Consider the following 22,031-nt stretch of genomic DNA (forward strand, 5'->3'; position numbering starts at 1 on the left):
GACTCTTACATTTTCCACTGTTCTTTTATTTATTCAATTATCAACATATATTAAATGAGTACTATATTGTCAGCAACATTTTTCAAAGCTGGTTTATTTTTTTACTCATTATTCTCTTCTTCATTTTTAGTTCGTATTTCACTTGTTATTTATTTCACATAATGTAATAGCTAGTCCTTTTTATTATACTCATCTTCGAATAAACTATATTCATAATACACACAGCAGAGAGTGTGAAGTATTGTTAGAGATGAAACTACTTGAAAAAAGGTCTGAAGTAAAGAAATCGCTTACCTTGGTTGACAATAAATCTTAACTTCTGTATTGTTGCCAGATTGCCACTAACTCGATATATTCCATCAACATCTAGACCTGAAAACAAAAGGGCATGTTTTATATGCACTCATTTAAGACTGAGATGATAAAAGAAAAATAATAATTAACAAATTTCTTTTTCCTAAAGCAAGTAGTTTTCAATATTTCAATCCAAATAAACTACTCGTTAAGCTCAGTAACAGCTAACCATCGACAAATTTGATTGTGGTTGAAACATAACAGAGCAGTAGGTAGCATGGAATTTCACAGTATGGTTATGGTTCATTCCCAAAGACTGAAATCAAGCTGAGAGTGGAGTACGCAGAAGAACCTTCATGTATATGTGTATTATTGACCCTTGTTGGAGAGATAAAGTAACCCAAGGTGTTTGAGACGTTTCCCTTCCTTCAAAATTCTTCCTTCCTTCCTTCTCTCCTTTACTGCTTTCTCTTCTCTTCTTTCGCTCTCCTTTTCTTCCTTTTCTCCTATTCATATTCTCTTCTTATTCTGTTCTATTCTATTCATTTTATTCTATTCCGAGGGATTCCATCCATTTCCATTTGGTTTCATTTCTTTTTCATGCAGTCCCTACGGCATAACATGTATTGGTCTGATTATTTGAAACTACAGAACAAAAATTCTACTCTCAATGTATAACTACTTTGAGAGTCTCTTGTGTATTGTAGGTAATGGGATACTCCATTACAGAGGGGAAAAATAAAAAGAAATCCTTGACAAGATAGTGACAACAGTTTCAGATTATTTTAAAACTAGTCATCTATAATTAAAAATAACTTATCCTGGCAGTAGGTTGGGTAATCAACTGCTTGTGTTTCACATATTTATTTATATCTATATCATCTGGTTATTTCCATGACCCAGTTAATGAAAAAGAAGAAAATGGAGAAACAGGAAAATGAAAAGAGAAACACTTATTCAGAAACTATTATTGTCGATAAGTAATGTTGATAACATAATTTTAATATCAGGATTGCATATTCCTTGACGTGCCCAGGCCCTCAAAGACACTTAGATGAGGTTACCAGTTAACACAGAGGTCAGCACCTCAGCAGCTTCTCTAAGGAGGTGATATAGGACCATTGTTAAACATTGTTATTCACAATAGTTAGTATTATATAAACATAAAAATTACTGTCATGGTATAACAGAATAAAGTCTTTTTAAAGTCTTTACTGATGTGAAATGAATTCCTTCATTGTTTTACAATCTCTATTTTTATGTACTTTATAGTAAGAACATTTCTGCTGTTGTGCAAAATATATCATCAGTAACTTAGTACAGACTGACATAATGTGTAATACTAGTACTAATGGCATAAATCAAAGCCATTATTCACTCAGTTTTAAGACATTATTTTTAGAGCAACTTTCATTTTGCATCAAAATTGAAGGAAATGTACAGCGATTTCCTACCTAACCCTGGCCTCTACACATGTATAGCCTCTTCCATTGTCAAGATCTCCTACCAGAGTGATACATTTGTTAAAACTGAGGAAACACCACCAGTACATCCAAAGTCCATAGTTTACATTATGGTTCAGCCCTGGTGTTGTACAGTCTATCGGTTTGGACAAACGTATAATGACATGTGTATGCGTGCTAAGTCACTTTAGCTGTTTCTATGTGCAACCCTTTGGACTGTAACTGCCAGGCTCCTCTGTTCATCGGATTCTCCAGAGAGCAACACTGGAGTGAGTTGCCATGCCCTTTTCCAGGGGATCTTTGAACCCAGGGATCAAACCCGAGTCTTTTATGTCTCTTGCATTGGCAAGTTGGTTCTTTATCGTAAGCGCCACCTAAGAAGCTCCCATAATGACAATGGATAATGACATGTATGCATCATTAAAGCATCATACAGAGTATTTTCACTGCCTGAAAAATCCTCTGTGCCCCACGTACTAGTCCACACTGTGGTTTTATTCTTCCTGTAATAATTTGTATACAATTTCAATAAAACTGAATGGCTATTAACAAATGCATTAATTGGTGTGAGTTTTGTGGTTCTAGAATAGTCTAACAATAAATTAGCAAGCCTCTGTCCCTTCCTGAGAACTACGGATTTATGAGGAATTTACATGAGGTGGAACACCTATTAGTATGTGGTGAAAATGTCTAAGACACATACGTTTATAAAAATCAAATGTGTCCTTGTTTTCCTGATGTATAAAATAGCTGCATTAATCAAAGTGCACTCCAGTTTGTTTTTAAGCACAATATGCACTTGAAAACTTAAATGTGATAGTCAATTAAAACTTTTCCAACGTTTGATTTTCAGTTTTTGCACTGGACTATGTTGGTCTTCAGTTTATATACGTGTGCTCAGAACTTTGTAATTTTATACCATTTTCTTCTTTGCTTTGTCATGTAGATAATCTTTCTGACTTAACTTTAACTTCTGTGTTTTTAAAAAATGTTATAGCTTTTTAGAATATTAGAACTTATGCATTCAAGTAAGTGTCTCCCTTTCAATTTTTTTCCTATTGGGGGTATCTGTAATATTTCTGAACAAGTAGCCATTACAAAAAATATTTTGAAGCTATTCTCCAAAATGATCTTCAGTGGCTCCATATTGTCTACAGATAAATGTTTATTAATGGCAACTTTGGGGTCTTTGATGATAGTTTTTTGGTTTGGAAATAGTCAAAGGTCATTCAGAACCATGAATGGTGAATGAGGTCATCTGCTTGTCATCACAAAATTTCCCTAAATGAAAATTATCTTGATTTTTTTCCCTGTGAGTTACCAGTTGTTCTGAAGGAAGTTGAGAAAAAATTAGTTTGAAAAATAGAAATATTGAGGGAATATGCAGATCTACATTTCCAAAATGAGAAATCTTAATATGTATTTTTTAAAGAAATCAAATTAGCTCTATTTAAAATAATGATTAAAAATGGAATGTCAATTAACAACAATTACAATAAACTGAAAAAACATTTTAATTAGTTGGACCTTTATCCAGGGTCAATAGTAAATACAATCATTTGAATTCTAACAATTTTTTTTGCAAATAAAGACCTTAATTAAGCCTCATTTTAATAAATATGTCTCTATAGGTATAAAATCAAGTACACTTTTTTTGAAGCTAGAAATTTTTCTTTTCTAATATTATTTTAAATGTTATTGAAATGCATCTGTTGTCTAGAGCTTTAAACTGAATTTCAATTAATGAAATTCCCTACTACCTAAAAACTTTTTCTCTTATAGAAATTTGATGTTACTACATAGGAAGTATCCCTTTGATCTTTCATAAATTTCAGTAGAAGTTATTTTTTTTTTAACTTCAGTAATCAAAAACATTTGAAAGAGCAGTATGGGTTGAATATATTACATATGAGCAATTGGAAGGCACTCTACTGTTCAAACAAAGCAGCCTCATCCTAAATTAATAAGCCACTTTTCTTCTGGAATAAAAGAACGGAGTGCTGGAAATGGAGACAGGGAGGATAATTCAGACTAGTGCGACCACTGTGGTTGCAGACCTAAGTCACAGCAGAGAAACTGCTCTGTGGCTCACGATAGAAACCAGAAAGCATAAAGGAGTAAAGCAAAATACATTAGATGCAATTTGAATCTAACTTGACAGAACTTCCAAGCCCTCTAGATTCAGATATATCAACACCATATATCTTATGAAGGATAACAATCTCTGACATTTGTGGCTCCTGCTTTGAATGGCTCATGCTCCTCTGCTATCATACTTTTTAAATTACATAAATAGAGTGAAAATGACAAAGCAGATATTAAAAAGGAGGGTTATTACATTTTGCAAAATAAGCTGGAACACATCAGTGAGTTTTAGCAGTTATAAATTACATAGGTACAGTCTTGTAATTGATTAGCTCTTCCCTGAACAGCTCATGGAATGGCAAACCCCAAGTTCTGTGAATTGAACCCAAATTACAAAGTTTCATGTGCCATCCTCTTTTTGCTCCAAGAACTTTGAAAGTCATGCCAAACCAAACCAATGTAAATTGGTGGATTTGGACATCCTTTTCATGACCACATTATCCTTGCTGGATTGGAAGCTACTTATTTTGGAAATATAATTAGACCTCTTCTGATTTTTAAATGAGCAATATCTTCAAGGTACACATGTTGTGCCTTGGTGAAGTCTGGAGAAAAATCACTTTACGAGGTACTTCTTTCAAGAAAATACTCTGACTGAAAATGCTGACAGGAATTTTGCCTGTTATGCTAAAAATACTTTGGGAACACAATGAAACTAAAACACTGTGGGCTTATTTTTATCAGACCAGCATTAATATAATGTTGATGAAAAATTCTCTTAAAAAATGCACATTCACTGAAATGTCTTTTATTTGTTCCTCATCAGCTGACACTCTTAAGTTCCAAAATAGTGTATACCATTGACAGAAATCTCTGGGTATTGCTGCAGGGGGGTTTCAAAAGTCCTTCCCCTCCTTCTTTTTTTTTTTTTTTTTGAAGAAGCTTAGACTAGGATAGACACACAATTAGGAGTTATTAGACCAAATGGTGGTCTAAGCCCAGTGGAAAGAATGCAGCTGTCATGAGTAATTCCCACCATAAATCTTAGACACTTTCCAAAAGGAAAGCTAAGAGACCAACACTGTTTCCAGAGTTGACGGACTTCTCTGCCAAAATACGGGTAGTTTTCAACAATGCAGATGAGTCTGTTAAAAATAGCTGCAAACTGTGGATTAGGTAGCATTCTTGGTAGCTCAAACGATGGACAAACCACGAAGATGTAGAGTTTGAGACTGGTTGAGAGGTAGGCTCAAAAAGCCTGCTTGTTTTTCTGGAATATAACAAAATGCATCTGAACCTCTGAAGTCTGAAATATGGGCTGGGAATTCTGCACAGTCTCTCTCCTGAGATTTATGGCACTTCCTAATTCCTAGGAGGCCAGAGCTACTGCAAAAAGAGTCATTCTCGTAATACTTTGGTCTTCTGGCTTCTCCCTCTGGCAAGAACAACTGAGCAGAGGAACACCCGGACTGCCCCCAAAGAGTGCTGCCCATTTCTTTTTCTATTCTTCTAAAGGTCCTGCTTCGTTTCGGAGATGTATTTGAGGAGAGGTTTTGTACCATTTTGAATGGCACATATTTCCTCTTCTAAACTGAAGTGTTTCCAACTTTATATTGCTAACTGATCTGATCACACACTTTAAATTCAGTGACTGAGAGTACAGGATATAATTGGAAACTCTTTCTAAATTTAATTTCTACTCTGTCTCAATGGCTTGTATTTATCCTGTACCTTTTGCTGGCTTTATTTATTACTAATTTATTGTGAGATACACATCCTTCAAGAATGACTACCTTAAAAGCAGTTGACACAATTCTGATTGTCAAACAAGAATGATTTTATTTTATATGAAAATCTTTGACTTTATAATAATCATTAAAATTTTTTTTTTACTATACAGGCAATATACTTCCTTGGTAAAAATGAAAACTAACCCACACAAGATTAATACAATGAAACCTAAGTAAATACCTCATCCTGCTGTCCAAAGACAGTCACTGTTAACAGTTCTGTTTCAGTTCTTTTGTTGTTACTTATTTTATGTTAATGTATCACATTTCTGTTTATTAATTTATTGACTTTGAATGGTATTTATTCACTCCTTATCAGAAAAGATAAAGAGTCTATAGTTTCTACCACTTATCTATGTACTCTCTCTTTGTTATTAATTACACTTGTCTATTTCTATATCTTAATATACCAAATTAGCTCTGTGTATAAGAAAATAAGGAACTTATTGCATTTTACTTTTCCTTACCCTTCTCTTCTCTCTCATAACTTCCAACTTTATTCTTTGTTATTATTGCTTATGCTCTTGAAGTTTACATTTTGTTTTATTCTCTATAAATATTTTGTGGCTTATCTATGGGTTAATATTAGTCACTAATTATAAGAAAGTGACTGTGATTGGGTCCCACATTAACCTTTTTTTCACAAAGGAGATCTCATCAAAGTCAGAGTCTCATGTGTTTTCTTCCATTGTAGCCCTCTTTATTTCTTCAGTTAAGCACTGTCCAATAGAACTTTTTATGATTATGGAAATATTCTCTATATTAACTATTTAGACCAGCAGTCACTGGCCACATAAGGCTGACTGCTGAATACTTGAAATGTGGTTAATGCAACTGAATAACTGAATTTCTATTTACCTTATTTTAAATAACAACCACATGTGGTCTATGACCACCATATTGGATGGTGCAGCTCAATGTCAGAGTCAACTACTACTCTTCTCTTGTATTCTACTATTATTTCTTCTTGGATTTCTTTTTTAAGAGTTATGTTTTTTTTTTTTTTTTGCAGACGGGTGTGGTTGGTAAATTTTCTTATTTCTTCTATCTCAGTGGCTGTTTTTGATAAAAACAATGTCGTACCGTATAGCGCAGGTAATTATATTTAGTACACAGTGACAAATAATAATGGAAAAATATGAAAAAGAATATGTATATATGCATTATATATATGTATATATAAATGTATGTGTGCATGCATACTGAGTCACTCAGTTGTGTCTGACTCTTTGCGACCCTATGGACTGTAGTCCACCAGGCTTCTCTGTCCAACAGATTTTCCAGGCAAGAATACTGGAGTGGGTTGCCCTGTCCTCCTCCATGGGATCTTTCTGACCCAGGAGTGGAACCCACATCTCTATGTCTCTTGCATTAGCATGTAGATTCTTTACCACTAGTGTCACAAGCTTCTTTACCAGTAGTGCCACGGAGACACTTTGCTATACAGAAGAAGGTAACACAGCATTACAAATGAACCATTTTTTAAAAAGACTGTTTGCTTCATATTTAATTGTTAATTCAAGTATTTATTTGAGTTTTATCATTTTTAAATTTTTCTAACTTTGAAAGGCAGTGTTCCATATCTTCTAGCATCTCTGCTGTTATGTTTGATATCAAGTTGATTCTTGATGCTTTGCAGGTCAATTTCTTTTACCATCAGGTTTTAAAAAAGATTTTCTCTTTAACTTGTAGAAGTAAAATTTCACTCAGATGTGTCTACATCTAGACCTTCAATCAGAAAACATTTTCTTATATTTTTTGCATTATATATCCTTCCTCCTACTCTTTCTTTTCACTCCATCTAGAACTTCTTTAAGATTAATGTTCAAATATCAGAATACTCCTCTGACAAGAGACCAAATTAACTAGAATAAATGACTGTCATGGGTACTTCTGTATTTGTACACTATTATTATTATTATGTCCCACAACAGGCTCCAATCTTAAATTGTCAGGTTGAGTGAGGATGAACCAGTGTTGAGTAGATAGTAGACTGGGCTTCCATGGTAGCTCAGCTGGTAAAGAATCTGCCTGCAATGCAGGAGACCCCAGTTCTATCCCTGGGTTGTGACGATCCCCTGGAGATGGGATAGACCACCCATTCCTGTATTCTTGGGCTTCCCTGGTGGCTAAGATGGTAAAGAATCCGCCTGCAATGCTGGAGACCTGGGTTTGATCCCTGGGTTGTGAAGATCCTCTGGAGGAGGGCATCTCCAGTATTCTTACCTGGAGAATCCCCATGGACAGAGGAGCCTGGCGGACTACAGTCCTTGGTGTCACAAAGGGTCAGGCACAACCGAGTGACTAACCACAGCACAACACAGATAGCAGGCTAGAGATCTTCAGCTACCAAGCAAGGAGGACTTATACAGGCTATGGAGCACTTGTACTATTTTGTTTCTGAACAAAGTTCTCCAATTCTGTGTCTTTTGTAGAAGACCTGAGACATTTCATTTTCCACTGCCTTCCTTCTCAGATGCCAGCATCCTCTCATTTGTCCTTGTAGAACCTATTCTCAGTTGAACCTATTCTCTTCCTTGATTCAAGGCAAATGGAGAGGGACTCAGCTTTTGACATGTTAGATACAATATTTTGTGCATTACTTTACTTACTGCCCTGTTGCCCGTTGTTGCTTTTTTTTTTTTTTTTGGTCAACTCTAAGGTTGGATATTTTCTAGGACATCCCAAGCAAGAACTGAACCTAATAATGGTGTCTGGGAATGATGCTTCTTTTGCTCTAATATGTTCACTTGTTTGAGCCCATCTGCTTTCTGTCTTCCTGGAATTTTTATTTCTTGTTTGCTGATGGCACTTTTTCTCTTTTCAGCACCACTTGTTCTTTGTTTTTCTTTCCCAACATATATTTTCTCTTATTTCACTGGGATGATCTTTGAGGAAGGAGAATTCAAACATGATTTCTTGGTCTGGAAATTTGAATGGGGGCCTTAGTTATTTTTCATAGAGAGATTTTCTAATGCTGAAAACAAAAGTTTCACTAGATTGCAAAGATACCACTGTATACAGTTTTCTTTTCAATAATAATCTAAATGACGGATGTGTGAAAAATTAAGTATATTTAAAACACTTATTATGTGTCTCTAAATCTAATGCTGGCAGAATATGTTAATATAGGGTCCAGGATCAGATTACCCCTCATCTTTTTCTCACTCCTGTATTTTTCTTTGTCATCAGAAGTTTCTACTGTCATTTACGGTTTTGACAATGTTCCTTTTATTACTGAGATTGCTTTATTTGGTGTATTTTTCTCTTTTATTTGTTTCATGAACCCTTTTTTTTTTTGTTTTGGTAAATAACCATTTTTTAAGATTCCACATTAAAACTCAACATTCAGAAAACTAAGATCATGGCATCTGGTTCTATCACTTCATGCTAAATAGATGGGAAAACAATGGAAATAGTGAGAGACTTTATTTGGGGGGCTCCAAAGTCACTGCAGATGGTGACTGCCGCCATGAAATTAAAAGATGCTTGCTCCTTGGAAGAAAAGGTATGACCAACCTAGACAGCATATGAAAAAGAAAGACATTACTTTGCCAACAAAGGTCCAATTAGTAAAAGCTATGGTTTTTCTAGTAGTCATAAATGGATGTGAGAGTTGGAGTATAAAGAAAGCAGAGTGCTGAAGAATTGATGCTTTTCAACTGTGGTGTTGGAGAAGACTCTTGAGTGTCCCTTGGACTGCGAGGAGATCCAACCAGTCCATCCTAAAGGAAATCAATTCTGAATGTTCATTGGAAGGACTGACACTGAAACTGAAACTCCAATACTTTGGCCACCTCATGTGAATAACTGACTCATTTGAAAAGACCCTGATGCTGGGAAAGATTGAAGGCGGGAGGACATGGGGACGACAGAGGATAAGATGGTTGGATGGCATCACTGACTCAATGGACATGAGTCTGAGTAAATGCCAGGAGCTGGTGATGGACAGGGAGACCTGGCGTGCTGCAGTCCATGAGGTTACAAATAGTCAGACTAGACTGAGTGACTGAACTGAAGTGAAGATTCCACATATAAGTGAGACTTACTTCACTCAGTATGACAATCTCTAGGTCCACTCATGTTGCTGCAAATGACATTATTTCATTCTTTTTTATGCTTGAACCATTGTTCCTTTAACCTTTTATCTTATTTTGATTTTTTCCTACCTTCCTTGTATCTCTGTAATGAATTCTTATTTCATAAAGACAATTGTTGCAATGAATGTTTGTTTTCCTTCTTAATATCATGACAAAATACTTATTATCAATTTTCCTTTACTTTTTTGTTTGATTTTGGTAGCAGTCCATTTTAGGTTACTTATTTATGAATGAAATAAGTTTTTCGTCTATCAGATATTTTATGGATTCATATGGAAAAGAAGAATTTTGTCTTCCAAAGATATGACAGAGACAGTATTTGTTGATAAATTAAAAAAGCATGTTAGATTGAAGAGAGGTCACCAAGAGAAGGGTGTTTTTTTCCCTTGAGAAGACTGTTTAGATACTGTGATGATAATAAATAAAACATTATTTTATATTGTTTTTGTAGCCTATGTTGCTATTGTTGTTCAGTCACTAAGTCATATGTGACTCTTTTGTGATGACATAGACTGTAGCCTGCCAGTCTCCTCTGTCCATGGAATTTCCCAGGCAAGAATACTGGAGTGGGTTGCCATTTCCTTCTCTAGGAGATCTTTCCCTACCAGGGACCAAACTTGCATCTCCTTATTTGCCAGGATGGTTCTTTACCAGCAAAATTATTTTTCTATCAATCATTTACCTATCATTTTTCTATCAGTCATCTATATATCTATATTTTTTATCATGCCATATTTGCTATTCTGTGCAATCTTAATGTCTTAGGTAGCCTGGGAGCCTGGGAAGATGAACTTAAAATTGGAAGAGGCAAAGGATAAAATATCCCAAGTATTAAGAGTGTTACTGATCACATTTCTTAACTCATTCCATATTGTACCACTTATGCCTTGAAAAGATCTGCAGTGTTAATACTTAGGGATTGTGTATGGAAGGAAGAGCTAGCTGTCCTACTTATTATTAAGTATTCTTGTAAAGAGTTACATTGCTGAAAAAATTGGGAAAACCATTTATTTCCCATATAGTCAATTCTTTTAAGGTAGGATACTGAATACTCCACCATGTAGAGAAGAATCACACTGAATTCTTTAAATGTTACCAGAAACACAGAAACATCCGCATCACTGTGCACTGTCATTCCTCACTACTGGAATTTCTCCCTTGTATTTATACTTCTTGCAATATTATTTCACTACTTGTCTCATAATTGCAAATGCACAAGTATGGGCTTCCCAGTTGGCAGTAGTGGTACAGAATCTCCCTGCCAATGCAGGAGATGAAAGAGATGGGTTCAATCCCTAGGTCAGGAAGATCCCCACTTCCTGTAGGAAGTGGCAACCCACTTCAGTATCCTTGCCTGGAAAACTCAATGGACAAAGGAGCCTGGCAGGCTACAGTCCATGGGATCGCAAACAGTTGGACACAACTGAACGACTGAATACACACACAGTGAACATGCATACCATTATCAACTAGAAACACAGATAATAGTATATGAAAAGTCCTGTGAAAACTCATGTGAGTACTGAGGGCTAGGTCCCGGTTTCCATTTGCTCTGATTATTTTTATGCATTAGGCTTATTTTTGCATATCACCTCCATACATTTAATGCAACTCATAGACCATTCAGAGTTACCACTGGACCAGTTGCCTTTAAAATCATACCTTTTAACTTGTGTGTGTGCTTAGTTGCTCAGTTATGTCTGACTCTTTGTGACCCTGTGGATGGTAGCCTGCCAGGCTCCTCTGTTCATGGGGATTCTCCAGGCAAGAATACTGGAGTGGGTTGCCATGCCCTCCTCCAGGGGATCTTCCCTACCCAGAGGTTGAATCCAGGTCTCCCATATTGCAGGGGGATTCTTTGCCATCTGAGCCATCAGGGAAGTCCACCTTTTAACTTATGAACTATTAAATATAAGTAAATAATGGAAAAGACAAGGGGAAAAACTTCTAGTATGGTTAGTGTGACATAGATGAAAGCCATTTGTATGCCCTGTTTAATATCTGGGTAAAATGAAATGCCAGTCCAAGAATGCTATCCCAAATGTGGTCCCTTGTTTTTACTCATTGAGTCTCATGTATCTTTTTAAAGTTAGCAGAGAATTTGAGTTCTGAGTCTGAAGGGTGGTATAAATAACTAACTTACGACCTGAATAATATTGGAAATAAACTCAAAGTAAGAAGAACCTCATGGAGAAGACGATGGCACCCTACTCCAGTACTCTTGCCTGGAAAATCCCATGGATGGAGGAGCCTGGTAGGCTGCAGTATATGGGGTCGCGAAGAGTCGGACACGACTGAGTGACTTCACTTTCACTTTTCACTTTCATGCATCGGAGAAGGAAATGGCAACCCACTCCAGTGTTCTTGCCTGGAGAATCCCAGGGACTGAGGAGTCTGGTGGGCTGCCGTCTATGGGGTCGCACAGAGTTGGACAAGACTGAAGCAACTTAGCAGCAGCAGCAGCAAGAAGAACCTCAAGAAAGCTTGAGTATGCTTGTGAAATTTCACTAGGAATCCTAATCTCTGATTTGATAAGACTAAAGATAACCACCTGAAATGATTTTTAGAATATAGAAAACAAAGTACCTAGAAATAGTCTTTAATAAGCTCTCTTAGATGCTTATTTTTTTTTAAAAAAATCTTAGTTTTGAAGAGAAATATTGGCCAATGATTCTGAATATCGATATTGTTAACTGACAGCATTTTTCTTCAAGGAAAATGTCTTGTGTCTGGAAGATATAGAGATTGAAATTGGTATTTGGCTCCTCTCATCATCCTCTGAGTTTCTTGTAAGTCTGAGTTCTATTGTTACGTTATGCTGTGATCATGCTGATGTAAATAAATCATTCCTTTGGTATTGTGACAGAGTGTTTCTTCAAAATAAATAAGTCTAACCTGGTCAGCCATCATCTGGTAGTTTGCATCTCTGGTGGCTCAGATGGTAAAGAATCCGCCTGCAATGTGGGAGACTGGGGTTCGGGACGATCCCATGGAGCAGGGAATGGCTAACCACTCCAGTACTCTGGCCTGGAGAATTCCATGGACTGTATAGTCCATGGGATTGCAAAGAGCTGGACACGACTGAGCGAACTTCACTTCGCTTCACTATGCCAGCATAACCTGAGGTCCAGACAGGAGTACATGACCATAGCAGGCTTATGAATAGAAAACAAGTTGCCTGAAAATGCCATTTTCTAAGGAAAGCTTGGGGGCTACAGAAGAGTGACCTGTAAACTGTGCCCATGCGCTCTTTTATTCTTTTTAAAATTCTAGCAACAAACTTTCTTATAAGTTAAAGATATGCAATGAAAGGCTTACCAACACAAACAAGAAGAAAACACTGAAAAACGGCTCCTTCTCTGATGAAGTCATTATAGTTATATAAAGTCTAGCCTTTCATCCCATCATAGTTGAAACGTATATTGATCTAAAATTTATATACTTGCCCTCATTTTTTTCAATCCCTCCACCTCTATTTTTTTAAACATCTAAACAAAGTGACCTCATTGTTTTCCATTGGACTTTTTTTTTAAAACATTGGCTGGGATGATTGAGATTCAGGAATGTGGGAAAATGGATTCCCAAACCACGTCCCTCCCCTTTCATTCTGAACTGTAATTTTTGGCTTGGCTTGAATCACAGTCATCACATTTCAGCCTGAATCTCTCTGTAAAGTGATCTTTCTTAAACATTTCTCTCACTCATCAAGGGATCAGAAACAAAGCCATTCTAGCCTTTCAGCAAAACACTTACAAGCAGCTTTTACAGAGAAGTTGCAAGAGCTCAATTTCCTCTAAAACGGGTTGAAAAGCGAACATTTTCAGTGCCTTGTTGTCCTTTTTGTGAATCTTGTCATCTGTATGACATGAGTTCCAGCAGCTATTTTAATCTGTTTTTGTTTGCAATCCATTTGGTGTCCACCCAAGGAAATGCAGGTGATTCTAATTAACTTACTGCTGAAGATGTAGGAAAAAATATCTCAATTGTATTGTAAAGAATTAGACACTTGAAACTTTTCTTCTATTATTTATAACATCTTATTAATGAAAATGATTATATGAATATATTTACCACTTAATTCACGGCTGTTCACTTTTCTAAATCAATGATGCTTATGGCACAGGAAAAAGCCACACACATACACAAATACACAGACACAATACAGGCCCCAAGAATGCTTGCCAACTTTTATTTAACAAGAGTAGCAACTTAAAAATAACATTATTTTTACTTTGTGCAACATAGTTTAATATCTGAAACAACCCTGTTCCAATAAAAACCTATTGAAATACTCTTAGGCCTAACTCTGCCCTGAAGGTAAAAGTGATTAATTGAAAGATTTTGGCAGATCTCTGCTCACCACCAGGGCAGTTTAATTTAGAACACATTCAACCATTTCTCAGTGTCTCTGTGTTGGTGCAGCATAACTTTTGATCTTCTTTGGGGAGGTGCCTCTAATTCAGACCCTTTGGCTAGCTACTTCCTGGAGGGTTTTGATGGTTTGGCTCTGCTTAGCATTCAGGTGAGAGACAGAGCCCATTCTGGCTGCTGCTTCTACAGCGGATTAGGGAAGCCAAATTCCAGACACAAAGAAACGATACTTACAAGACTGTTTAAGCATATCAGGACCCCAAGTCCTGTTTAGATCACATACAAGATGGTTCTTTGCAACTTCTTGATGCTCTCCCAAACTTCAGAGAAATTCTGTGTCATTTGACTCTTTCCTGGTCAAAGAAAATGCTTCTGACCATGACAATGGCTTAGGCTAAAAGATGGAATTTCCTTCTCTCAAGAAACATGTTCTCTTCTTGAGAATACAAGATAAACTAGTGAGACTGGTATATTGTTAATACTTCTGCTAAACAGAAACATGGGGCTACTGCATAATACTCCTGTTTGGCAAAGGACACATGCTAAATTGTGGTTAAATGGAAGGGCAGAGAAATTCCAATATATTCTAGATAGAAAGTTAGAGTTAGTAAACGCTAACTCTCTATGCAATTTAACAAGTATCAATTAGCAAAAGTGTCCAAGGCACTAGGGATAAAGCAAAGAACAAAGAGTACACATCTCAGATGCCATTGAGCCATAGCATCATCTTCTGAAGCAACAATGCATTAATGACAGGCATTGGTCATGCATTAGTGACAATCACGCCTGACAATGACACCTGATATTTTTACACATATGACACACCGAAGTAATATATACAAGGTAGTTTATAAGCTCTGTAGTCAACTTTAGAAGAAAACACCACCACAATATATATCCGATTTCATGTTATACCCTGAAACAGTTAAGTTTCATCAGTTCAGTTCAGTCACTCAGTCGTGACCGACTCTTTGTGACCCTATGAATCACAGCACGCTAGGCCTCCCTGTCTATCGCCAACTCCCGGAGTTCACTCAAACTCATGTCCATCGAGTCAGTGATGCCATCCAGTCATCTCATCCTCGGTCATCCCCTTCTCCTCCTGTCCCCAATCTCTCCCAGCATCAGAGTCTTTTCCAATGAGTCAACTCTTCGCAAGAGGTGGCCGAAGTACTGGAATTTCAGCTTCAGCATCAGTCCTTCCAATGAACACCCAGGACTGATCTCCTTTAGGATGGACTGGTTGGATCTCCTTGCAGTCCAAGGGACTCTCAAGAGTCTTCTCCAACACCATAGTTCAAAAGCATCAATTCTTCAGGGCTCAGCTTTCTTCACAGTCCAACTCTCACATCCATACATGACCACTGGAAAAACCATAGCCTTGACTAGATGGACCTTTGTTGGCAAAGTAATGTCTCTGCTTTAGAATATGCTGTCTAGGTTGGTCATAACTTTCCTTCCAAGAAGTAAGAGTCTTTTAATTTCATGGCTGCAGTCACCATCTGCAGTGATTTTGGAGCCCTCAAAAATAAAGTCTGACACTGTTTCCACTGTTTCTCCATCTATTTCCCATGAAGTGATGGGACCAGATGCCATGATCTTCGTTTTCAGAATGTTGAGCTTTAAGCCAACTTTTTCACTCTCTTTTACCTTCATCAAGAGGCTTTTTAGCTCCTCCTTACTTTCTGCAATAAGGGGGGTGTCATCTGCATATCTGAGGTTATTAATATTTCTCCCGGCAATCTTGATTCCAGCTTGTGCTTCTTCCAGCCCAGTGTTTCTCATGATGTACCCTGCATATAAGTTAAATAAGCAGGGTGACAATATACAGCCTTGACATACTCCTTTTCCTACTTGGAACCAGTCTGTTGTTCCATGTCCAGTTCTAACTGTTGCTTCCTGACCTGCATATAGGTTTCTCAAGAGGCAGGTCAGGTGATCTGGTATTCCCATCTCTTGAAGAATTTTCCACAGTTTATTGTGATCCACACAGTCAAAGGCTTTAGCATAGTCAATAAAGCAGAAATAGATGTTTTCCTGGAACTCTTGCTTTTTCCATGATCCAGCAGATGTTGGCAATTTGATCTCTGGTTCTTCTGCCTTTTCTAACACCAGCTTGAACATCTGAAAGTTCATGGTTCACGTATTGATGAAGCCTGGCTTGGAGAATTTCAAGCATTACTTTACTAGCATGTGAGATGAGTGCAATTGTGCAGTAGTTTGAGCATTCTTTGGCATTGCCTTTCTTTGGGATTGGAATGAAAACTGACCTTTTCCAGTCCTGTGGCCACTGCTGCGTGTCCCAAATTTGCTGATATATTGAGTGCAGCACATTCACAGCATCATCTTTCAGGATTTGAAATAGCTCAACTGGAATTCCATCACCTCCACTAGCTTTGTTCGTAGTGAAGCTTTCTAAGGCCCACTTGACTTCACATTCCAGGAAGTCTGGCTCTAGGTGAGTGATCACACCATCATGATTATCTGGGTTGTGAAGCTTTTTTTGTACAGTTCTTCTGTGTATTCTTGCCACCTCTTCTTAATATCTTTTGCTTCTGTTAGATCCATACCATTTCTGTCCTTTATCGAGCCCATCTTTGCATGAAATGTTCCCTTGGTATCTCTAATTTTCTGAAGAGATATCTAGTCTTTCCTATTCTGTTGTTTTCCTCTATTTCTTTGCATTGATCGCTGAGGAAGGCTTTCTTATCTCTCCTTGTTATTCTTTGGAACTCTGTATTCAGATGCTTATATCTTTCATTTTCTCCTTTGCTTTTGCTTCTCTTCTTTTCACAGCTATTTGTAAGGCCTCCTCAGGCAGCCATTTTGCTTTTTTGCATTTCTTTTCCATGGGGATGGTCTTGATCCCTGCCTCCTGTATAGTGTCACGAACCTCCGTCCATAGTTCATCAGGCACTCTGCTTATCAGATCTAGTCCCTTAAATCTATTTCTCACTTCCACTGTATAATCATAAGGGATTTGATTTAGGTCATACTTGAATGGTCTAGTGGTTTTTCCCACTTTCTTCAATTTAAGTCTGAATTTGGCAATAAGGAGTTCATGATCTGAGCTATAGTCAGCTCCTGGTCTTGTTTTTGCTGACTGTATAGAGCTTCTCCATCTTTGGCTGCAAAGAATATAATCAATTTGATTTCAGTGTTGACCATCTGCTGATGTCCATGTGTAGAGTCTTCTCTTGTGTTGTTGGAAGAGAATGTTTGTTATGACCAATGTGTTCATTGGCAAAACTCTATTAGCTTTTGCCCTGCTTCATTCTATACTCCGAGGCCAAATTTGCCTGTTACTCCAGGTGTTTCTTGACTTCCTACTTTTGCATCCCAGTCCCTTATAATGAAAAGGACATCTTTTTTGGGGTGTAGCTGCCAGGGACAGACATCATATTTCAGGACACAAAAGTTGGTGAAGAAGTTGTAGTGGTTATACCTTCATTTACTGTTACTCAGTTGGTACAGTATGAAATGCCACATGCTTGTAAGTTCTGAGATTTTTTTTTCTGAAAAGGATACCAAATTGCTATGATTTATTCAGTAATCCTGGATAAATACTTTGGTATTATGTAGGAACTTGGACGACCCTTTCAGTTTTATTCAGTACTGTTATTTTTTAGAGATCATGTACATTTCAGATCGTCAGCAGTAATGTAGCAGATAGCTGAATTTCTGTTTTAGAGAGGATTTCCAGGTATTATACTTTCACAGGCTCTTAGGAAATTTTGTGGAATGTTTAAGAGTTACTGAAATTCATTTATGGAATATTTTCACGGAGAAGGAAATGGCAATCCACTCCAGTATTCTTGCCTGGAGAATCCCAGGGATGGGGGAGCCTGGTGGGCTGCTGTCTATGGAGTCGCACAGAGTCGGACGTAACTGAAGTGACTTAGCTTAGCTTAGCTTAGTTCTAAAAGGTCTTGTAGGTCTTCATAGAACCATCCAACTTCAGCTTCTTCAGCGTTACTAGTTGGGGTATAGGCTTGGATTACCGTAATTTTGAATGGTTTAATTTGGAAATGAACAGAGATTATTCTGTCATTTTTGATTGCATCCAAGTACTGCATTTCAGATTCTTTTGTTGACCATGATGGCTACTCCATTTCTTGTAAGGGATTCCTGCCCACAGTAGTAGATATAATGGTCATATGCGTTAAATTCACCCATTCCAGTCCATTTTAGTTTGCACACTCCTAGAATGTCAACATTCACTCTTGCCATCTCCTATTTGACCACCAATTTGCCTGATTCACGGACCTGACATTCCAGGTTCCTATGCAATATTGCTCTTTACAGCATTGGACCCTGCTTCTATTACCAGTCACATCCACAACTGGGTATTGTTTTTGCTTTGGCTCCATCCCTTCATTCTTTCTGGAGTTATTTCTCCACTGATCTCCAACAGCATATTGGGCACCTACCGACCCGGGGAGTTCCCCTTTCAGTATCCTATCATTTTACCTTTTCATACTGTTCATGGGGTTCTCAAGGCAAGAATACTGAAGTGGTTTGCCACTCACTACTCCAGTGGACCATATGTGTATTTGTGTGTATGTGTGTGTGTGTGTGTGTGTGTGTGTATTTGACTTTTGTGAACTATAATGATATTTACTTTACTACCAAAGTATTGTCAAAGATTACATTTCTTTTTTATAATATGGTTGCGTGTTCCCAAGCGTTCATTTGAAAAAGACTGGGAGATTATCATAAATCTTCTATGTCCTTGAATGTTCTATCTTGTATCTCTAGCTTAGCTGAAAGATGCTTTAAGATGCATGATATCAGATTCCAAATCTCTAGGCGACACAGTGAAAACTTCAAAATTTAAATATTTCACAAGTTACTGGACAAATCACACCCAGTTTTGGAGATATAATCAGTGGAATAGAGATAAAAAGACAATCATTTCCCCTAGTTAGAAGCTCTAACTGTACCTGGACAATTTAAACCAATGGAATTCATGATTTTAAGATTTCCACAAAGAGAAATATATAGGTAAGTGCTTAGAACTAGCGTTGAGTTTGGCTTTCTTAATTTCTGTTATCATACTATAAGCAGAAAGATTAGAGGAAGACTTCCTTTAGTGGTGTAAGAGAGGGCAATATTCTGTTTCATGTTGACTACTTTAGGACTGTTTACCAATTGCACACACTCTAGTTATTCAAAACTTTACTTGTTATCTTGAAGAAAAAAAGCATTCCAATTCTGAGAGTTCTCTTTTTAAACTTATTAACACTAGTGTGATGCAAACAGATTTCTTGTTTCTGAATGATTTTGTCACTTGGGTCTACATCAAAAGTCTACTAAAATATTTGTGTCTATATGTGTATGTGTATGTGTGTACTTAGTTGCTCAGTCGTGTCCGACTCTTTGCGACCCCACCCGCTGTAGCCCACCAGGCTCCTCTGCCCATGGAATTTTCCAGGCAAGAATATGGAGTGGGTTGCCATTTCCTCCTCCAGGAGATCTTCCTAACCCAGGGACTGAACTTGCATCTCTTATGTCTCCTGCACTGCAGGCCGATTCTTTATTGCCGAGCCACCAAGGAAGCCATACACATACATATTTAGTATCTATTACTTCTCTGCGATCTGTTGTCATGAAAAGAAGGTATATTAAACAAAGATGTGTTACATACGCTGCTGTTCATTAATACACTGTTTACTGAGTGTCTCTTCCCTATGTGATTTTTCTAAGTGGTAAGAAACCAAGTTACAAATGCATTTCATGTTTTTCACTGTCTTAAATTTAAGTAAAGAGTATCTTACTTTTCTTAATTCTATCAAGGCGTGTTTGATTTTGAATTTTGAAAACAATATTAGAAAACCCACAATCAGTTACTATATCTGACTATTAGTACTACAGAAGATAGAAATAAAAGACTATCAATTTAAAGACCTAGATTTTTTTGTTGGTCCCCAAGGTTAGTCTTAACATTAATTATAGAGGCTGTATTTACAATATTTTTTTTAAGTTTGGGGAAGATAATTTCATCTTAAAATATTTCTTTTACATATCATTGCTTATGTCTAAAATTCTGTAACTAGAACTTTATTCCTTTGCTTTTAAATCCCATGGAGGGATTTCACATCAAACTTCACTGATCAATCTATTAGATCTTGTCCTGAGAGAAAAATTTAGCTAAAAGAAGGCAAATACAGCAAGACTTCACTTGTGGAGGATGTGGGACAGGAAGAGATGAAGGATAAGACTAGTGTAATAAATAATGGGAGAAGACAGAAGAGGAAGTGGGTGTACCATGTAGGCTAATCCAAAGGGGTGGTTTCTATTATCCAAATGCTCACCCTTCTATTTTCAGATACAACAGTTATATGAAAATGGCATGTTCTTACTGTATTTAAAGATTTGGGGGAGGAGAGGCACTTTTTTCCACTTGACTAATATAATTTATTCTTAAATATGATTTATTTTTATTATCATAATAATTTTCCATTATATGGGAAGCATAATAAATGATCTGTCTTTCTTCTGGGACAACTTCTATGACCCTTTTCCTTTTGGGTGAGTGTTACACTCTAAACTGAGACTCAAAAGCTAAGCACATATAAATCCATACAGGGCTTTTCTCTACATATTGAAATACTATGAAGAGACAACGTTGTTCCTTGGAATTATGAGACCCCTGTATCTCCTTGGAATAATGAATTAATAATAATAATGAATTACAGTCCTCTCTCCTTTCTGGGTAGGGCCTGCAGAATACATTCTTGGAGACTTCTCCCACTGCATCATTTTTCTGCACCAAAACTGCATCTCTGTGCACAACCTCTGCATGCACACTGCTTTCTGGATACAAACATCTGGCTCCGTCAGACACCTCTCCTTTCTCATGCCCTTCAGTCTCCTCTGTAACTTAGCCTAAAACTCTTCAGTGTCATCTGGAGATCACATGACATTGAACAATGTGTCTAGATTCATGAGGTCCTCGATTCCCAACCTAATTTCAAGTTTTCAAACAAACCTGAACAAAAACTACTATACACAGCAACACATGCATTTCTACCAACCCACTGGCTGGAATATAAAAAGAAAATGATGACCTTATTTTGCCCAAGTTTAGAGCAAAGTGTACTACAAGCAAAAGCCCTAGAGAGGAGGAAGGTACTAACCCTGGAAACACAGGCTGCTCCCAGAGATGCCAATGTGACTCTCTTTCCCTTCTTTGCTTTATCCAACAAAACAAAACAAAATTCCTTCCATGGTACCTGAAGAGGAGACAGAGCCATTTGATGCCAATTTATTGCTACCTTTCAGAACAACTGTACTGAAGGTAATACTCAGTCACAAGGGTGTCTGTACTTCAGGCTGAAACTGAAAACTTGGCAGATTTGCCAAGAAAAGGTACTAGAGGTCAGACAGAGTGCTGAAGGGGACAGCATGGAGTAATGCAGCCATACAGCAAAGAAAGAGAAAGAAGAGGGTAAATGAGTACCCAAAATATATAGGCACCATCCTGGAGTTATTCTTGCTCAGAATCCACATTTTGCCCCATGAGAAATTTCATTATTTGGTTTATAATTGTCTTATGGTTTCAGGGTTTCAGACTTATTACAACTTTAACTCTGTATCCTAACAATATTAGCTATAAAATCCTGTTATAAACATGAGTTAAAAGTTTAATATTACACAATGTTTAACGAGCAAAAAGCATTTCGCCTATTCACCATACTGTTAAACAGGAAAATGACAACAAATGATTTAGGACTTGAAGTATGAAGGTCTGTCCTCACTCTTACATGCCATGTGCATTAGAAACATTGGATAAGAGATTTCAAATGCGCTGTTGTTCATAGAATAGTATTTCTGTACAATTTTCAACAATTTTCGTTAAACAGAAGTGCTGCAACCTTTGTTTATTTTTGTTTTAGTTTTGGTAATAACAATTTATGGCAATTTAA

At 37.1% G+C, this 22,031-nt stretch overlaps 1 protein-coding gene across 1 annotated transcript in view; it reads right to left on the reverse strand.

The window, feature by feature from the left end:
- Positions 1-22,031, reverse strand: part of ARHGAP15 (Rho GTPase activating protein 15) — a 678,200-nt gene that overhangs the window by 213,135 nt on the left and 443,034 nt on the right. Inside the window, exon 10 of the mRNA XM_052635885.1 lies at positions 295-372. Coding sequence (XP_052491845.1) covers positions 295-372 — 78 coding nt within the window. The remainder of the gene's footprint in view (positions 1-294; positions 373-22,031) is intronic.

The sequence above is a fragment of the Budorcas taxicolor genome, chromosome 2 (genome assembly GCF_023091745.1).
Source record: "Budorcas taxicolor isolate Tak-1 chromosome 2, Takin1.1, whole genome shotgun sequence".
Lineage (NCBI taxonomy): Eukaryota > Metazoa > Chordata > Mammalia > Artiodactyla > Bovidae > Budorcas > Budorcas taxicolor.